Source organism: Bremia lactucae, linkage group LG1 (assembly GCF_004359215.1).
Source record: "Bremia lactucae strain SF5 linkage group LG1, whole genome shotgun sequence".
NCBI lineage: Eukaryota > Oomycota > Peronosporomycetes > Peronosporales > Peronosporaceae > Bremia > Bremia lactucae.
In genome coordinates this window covers 7,298,141-7,304,338 of record NC_090610.1, presented here as the reverse complement: position 1 = coordinate 7,304,338, position 6,198 = coordinate 7,298,141, and the positions used below count along the sequence as shown (strand labels likewise).

The window sequence follows — 6,198 nt, the reverse complement described above, 5'->3', positions numbered from 1 at the left end:
CTTCCTCTGACTTTAGGAGCGAGGTAGCTCCGCTACACTGCCGCTACACTGTCATATTAGCATCTTGAAAAAACATGTCTTAATAGAATTACACATTTTAAAACTAAACCAGTTTAAGATTAAAGCCAAAGAGTTGGCCTAGCTCATCGACCGAGTCCTGTTATCGTCCTAAGATGCATCGTGCGAAAAAATCCGTTTTTTCGTGAATTAATTTGCGCATTTATAATTGATTCGCACGGTTGATTCTCTACAGAAAAGGAATCATTTTGTAAAACACAAGCAATGCCACAGTGCTCAACTTGCGGAGCGGTTGGCAGTGGCCGCTTCTGTTCCGAGTGCGGTGCCTCCTTCGTGAATGAAATAAAAAGTAGTGTTCCGCAACCTTACTATGTACAGCATCCGCCACAAATTCCGCCGCGTTCACAAGAGTACGCGTCGTTTGAGGAGCATCACCAGAAGGCGTTACTGTATCAACAACCACCCAGCAACATCCCACCACCAGCAATCCCAGTAGTTTATGTTGGCGAAGATTATCAGACTGATGGTCGTAACCTTCCTTTAGCCTCACTTAACTATGATAATGCGACCAAGTCTGGCAGCCGAGCGTTGTCAACGAGCAGCTCTGGGTTCTTTAATGGTCGTTACTCTGACCACCCTAATTGTGACATATGTGGCTTAGCATTTGATGTTACAAAGCGTCGTCATCAGTGGTAAGTGTCTAACGACGGCTTTATTCAAAATTAAGCTTATTGTTCAACTCGTTTGTTATTTGTTTCCGCAGCCGTGCCTGCGGTCGCTTTATATGCGGCAATTGCTCACCATTAATGCTTTTAATTCCAGAAGGAGACGAGATTGAAGGTGCCAGGGGCTATGATCCATCGATTCCACAGCGTGTGTGTTTACACTGCGCTCCTCGACTGCGCCCTCTGCAGGCCGATCTAGTGTCTCATTTTGCCAAGTCAAACGCTGAGGCACCTATGCATGAAGCCAAGTCGAGACTGCATGTGCCATTTTCATGTTCGCTGGAGAAAGAGTGCACAAATGCTGCTGATATTGTGGGTAATTTTTTTCGAACCGACTCAGGTGCGTCTGGAGACAGGTCAATTCCGATCTCTATGCTAGAGAAGGCACATGGTTTGGCAATCATGACAATTATTAAGGCAGGATTTTTTCTCGTTGGAAAAATTGGCACGGGTATTGTAATTTCACGTCTATCGGATGGCTCGTGGTCGGCACCTTCTGCTATCGGCACGATTGGTTTGGGTGGTGGCTTTCAAGTGGGCGGCGAGTTTGTTGAGATTCTGATTATTCTTGGCTCTCCTGCTGCTGTGGAAGTGTTTTACTCTCCTCAGGTTAACTTGGGTGCCGGTCTTGACATCGCAGTGGGCCCGTACGGTCGATCTGCAGCCGCTGCTGCAGCGATCAGCAGCACAGGACTCAATGGCAATTACAGCTACTCGATGAGCAAGGGTCTGTATGCAGGCATCTCACTACAAGGCTCCGTGATTGCAACGCGCGACGACCTGAATCGACAGTTTTATGGACAGGAATTGAATGCCAGTGCACTCCTAGGAGGAGCGGTCAGCCAGCCTCTCGCTGCAAGACCGCTATATGAAGCATTAGAACGTGCTTTGCGCGGCATTCAAGAACATAAAGAAGTACTCGCTGAAAGATCTCGCATGATGGGAGCATGCAATGCTTGCAATTGCCAGACCTTTGTACCCCATGCACACCAGGTCTGGAATAAAAAATGCAAGACATGCGACCATATTCATTAAGTTAAATGTGATATTAGTTCCTTTCAGCGTATCGCCAGACAATGCTTTACTCAGGTTATAAGCAAATCCGATTTATGATTTGGTCGAGATATAAACAGATAAGGAAAGTACGCATATATTGCGAAGTCTTTTTGCAGGCCTTCCCCAGCTTCAGTAGCTCGAAAGGTCTGCAAAAAATCTTCGCAATATATGCGTACTTAACCTTAAATAGCAGATGCTTTTATAACAAAGAAATTACGAACGAAAGCCGACAGAAACTGAAACATAAGATAATTGTGGCTCGTGGTGGGTGTAACGGGGCACTACTGACTTGTACTGCTTCAATACAAGTCCACTTCGCATTGCCTCAGTGCGAGTGGTGCCTCACGTCACTTCACGTACACTAGTGATTGCAGAGGAAGACTCTCTGTAACGCACTTGCTTTAAAGAGGGTTGACTAAAAACTGTATTAATATAATTAAGTTCTTCTTGTCTATCTACCTAATCCTAACTTAATTATAAACTAATACAAAACATGTAATAAAGTCTTATCTGTCTTTCTCTTTGCGCGCGTCCAGCGCTGACTGGACCGCGGAGAAAGTGAATATAATGGTCTATATCTACCAATGGATAAGCTTTTAGAATATTACCATGTAAAGCAATATTCTCCAAATATTATCTACCTTTAAGATAATATATTAATTAACAACCTTTAAGTGTTCATTTCATGTAACGATACACCCCGTCTACATCACCCCTCCCTTAAACGACAATCACTCTGACTGTCATTAGGTAGAGTGGTCACTATAAGACCACTTAATTAAAATCGATGTTGATTGGTCAGAACCATCATTTTAATTTATATCGCATGGTTAACAAGTCCATGCGGTATGCGAATAATGCGGCGCCTTCGGCTGCGATTCATGCAGCCGCGGGCGACGCATTATTGTCTCATGCGGCAGACATGACGTCTGCCGTGGTGTCATCTTCTCCCGCAACTCTAAATGTTGCGGGTGCACGTGGTGATACACCACGTGAATGCGACCCCTCGTTTGAGGTCGACTACGAATGCGAGTCGAACGAAATGGCCGACTCGGGGAGAACACAACAGTCGCCTGATCATCGTCAGGCGGCTGACAATGAGCCTTTGTATGAGAGGGCTTAGTCGAGTAGACAAGTAAATAGTCTATTTGGATCCAACGATGAGGATGATCCCTCTTCGCCCGTTCGATCTTCCATACGGTCACCTGCACGCGTTTCTGTGCAAGGTGACGACGATGGCGTAAGCCATCGTAAGAAAAGTTATTGTGGTACCCCTGCTTCAGTGGGTACCACTCAGGGGAGTGAAGACAATAAAATGTCTCATCTCGCCCCTGAAAAGAAGCCGTGGCTTTTGCCAGAACGGCTGATCAATAGCTTGTCTGGAGAAACTACTCCTCACAATAAACATCCCTTATTTATTGCGACAAAGCTACATACCCTTGATCCCAGCGCGAAGAACTTTCGCGCTGAAGAAGATTTTTATCTGGATGCTTTCTTAAGCATCGATGGTATAGTGGCAACAATAAGCGAGATAAAGCCTCGCTTATGCAAGCCTGGAGCGCGTTCATTTGCAATGTCAAAGACATTGGACGCGAACCTGGCTTCAAAGACTTAACGCGATTCGCGTTAAGTTTGAGAAACGATTTTTAACCGGTGCAAGGTATAAATTGCATCGCTTGTCACGTGAGACAGGACTTCCATGCCTCACGTGGGGTGATCCCTGTCCGTGTTGTGTTGACAACACGAAGCGAGTAAAAGGGGATGTCTATTCCCTTTCTTCACCCTGGGGAAGGGCTCGCATCTCTATTGAGATGCTCGATGCGATTGACGTTTTGCAATCGATTTACAGGCGCCAGGAGCGCGTGTTTTCCGATGGACCTTCTGATCCATCGGATGGGTCTCGTCATACTGACGGACGAGGCCCTCAACGTCAACAATCAGCTGGCAACGAGGCTCCCAGCTGTCATGTGAAGGTGGACAACCGCGCCAGCAAACAAGAGAACTCGTTCGCTGCCCCTTCACATCACGGTGGTTTTGAATACGTCCCACAAGTTAAAGTTGACCACCGTGGGAGTAATGGTTGAGGCGGGGAGGAAAAATTAGATCAGGCCCATGTGTCGCATCTAGAGTCGAAGATCGACAAACTCGATCGCTTCCTCCATGATTTGGAGGAGGGACTTGATCACGAGCGCGGTAAGACGCGCGTTAGAGCAGACGGTGCAGGTTCACCATATCAAACGGCTGGAAGATCGTTCGAAGAGTGCGTACTCCATGTTGGAGTACGAACGGAATTATCACGCTCTTCGTGATGAGCTGTCGTCAGCTCATCGCGGTTTCGAGGATCTTCGGACCCGACATGAGAATCTCCAAATTCAGCATGAGAATCTGCTTCGTGACCACAAGAATCCTTTAGGGATTCTTGAAAAGGGTGGTCAGATTCGTCCTCGGAATAAATCGCATACTGATAGGAGCCGAACCAACGTAAAACGTAGGATGCCGTTAGCATCCTACCTGGTGATTCTATTGTGTGCACAGTGCCTCTGCGATGCAGTACACGGAAAGGCTCAAAGAACATGGGTAGTAGTTTACTGCTACCCCCATTAGTGACTACACGCTTAGGAAAGGTTACCGTAGAGAGTAGTACTACGTCATCAATTTAAAATGAAAGAACGTTTGATCTTTCATATTTGTCTGCTTTCCGTTTCTGACGGTCCACTGCGTTACCAATGGAATCCTGTACGGAACGGATTACTGTCTCTCGAGGCAGCAAAAAATTATCTGCTGACTCATTTGTTTTGTCTTATTCAGTGCGCTTTGTGCGCACTGCCATGAGATTTTTCTCATCTTCGATGTCGATTGCTTCGACATCGACATCATTCTCGTCGTTGGTAACTTCGACGAGTGATGAGCATGAGCCAGAAATGGTTTTGCTCGTGCGAGTCCACCTCCTTCTTAAACTAGAGGATCCCTCTAATTGGGTGGGTATGTGTGGATGGCGTAAGCCATTCACGAAGAACGGTGTATGTTTGTAGACGCATGCACCGAATTATTGATGGCGAATTCGGCCATCGGTAAAAACTCGCTCCAATTCGTATACGATTGGGCGTAACCTCGACGTATTTCTTCGAGGACGCGATTTACGCGTTCCGTCTGACCATCTGTCTCTGTATGATCAGAAGTTGACATAGCCAGCCGTGTTCCAAGAGATCGGAACACCGATTGTTAAAACTCCATCATAAACCGTGGACCTCTATCCGAGACCAGTTCACGGGGGAAACCGTGGAGTTTGAAGACCGTGTCGATAAAGACGCAGCACAGCCCGGAGCCGTGATCGACTCTGGTATTGCAGCAAGATGTACCATCTTGCTGAATCTGTCTACAAAAACAAGGATTCCATTGTTTTTGTGATCGTCTTCGGGCAATCCGAAGACGAAGTCCATAGATACGGACTGCCAACATTCTGCCGGAAGTAGTAGAGGTTGGAGAGGTGCATGGGATGAAGAATTAGGCTTCACTCTTTGAAATACCTCGCAAGCACGAAGGTTCTTGCTCACGAATGTACTTGCGCACAAACTGATACTGGCGGGGCCAGTAAAAGTATCGACTTGCCGTGAGGTAAGTCTTCTCACGTCCACGATGTCCACTTGTTGGAGCATCGTGACACTCATACATGATGCGCAAGCGCAAATCATTGTGAGTCGGGATGACGACACGTGGAGTGTCGCCGGTAACGGCTGTGCAATAAGCCGTTACGTGTTGTGTATCGATCGGATGACGATCGATATAAAGCCGGTAGATCTTTAAAAGATTTATCGGATGGATTCATTAAATGATCCATCAGACAAAGAAAGTCCTTATCTTCTTTATAGGCTTTCTTTATTTCATCAACTAAGGTTGATGATGGAACACTCGTAGTGAGTGTTGCAACAGTAAGATCACTTTTACTGTTGGGGTGCACTGCTGACTCGAAATCGGGTCGGCGTGATAACGCATCAGCGACGACATTAAGTCGTCCTGGTTTATATTCGACGGAGAAGTTATACTCCGCGAAGAAGGATAGCCACCTCGCCATTCTTTGCGAGAGGTGTGGGCTATTGACGGCCGTGCGTAATGACGCATGGTCCGTATATACGATGAACGGTCTATCTCCTAGGAGGTAGACCCTAAATTTAGCCAATGAATATTTCATGGCAAGGAGTTCCTTGTCATGCACTGGATAATTGCGTTCAGCTGGTTGCAGCTGACGCGATTGGTAACAGACGACGCGCTCCGCGCCATCTGTATCGTATTGCATTAACGCACAGCCGATTGCGAAATCGCTGGCGTCACAGACCACATGGAATGGTCTGTCTTGATCCGCAATCGCCAATATGGGCGATTGCATCAAGCTTTGCTTGAT

The 6,198-nt window shown here is 46.7% G+C and overlaps 1 protein-coding gene across 1 annotated transcript; it reads left to right on the top strand.

Moving 5' to 3' along the window:
• Window positions 1-282: 282 nt before the first annotated feature.
• CCR75_009781 (uncharacterized protein) lies at window positions 283-1,889 on the top strand (the record flags this gene model as incomplete). The annotated part of the gene is made up of 2 exons (XM_067967819.1): window positions 283-710; window positions 782-1,889. 2 exons carry the CDS (start codon window positions 283-285, stop codon window positions 1,776-1,778), a joined length of 1,425 nt encoding a protein of 474 aa, XP_067818625.1. The 3' UTR covers window positions 1,779-1,889.
• Between the last annotated feature and the right edge of the window lie 4,309 nt (window positions 1,890-6,198).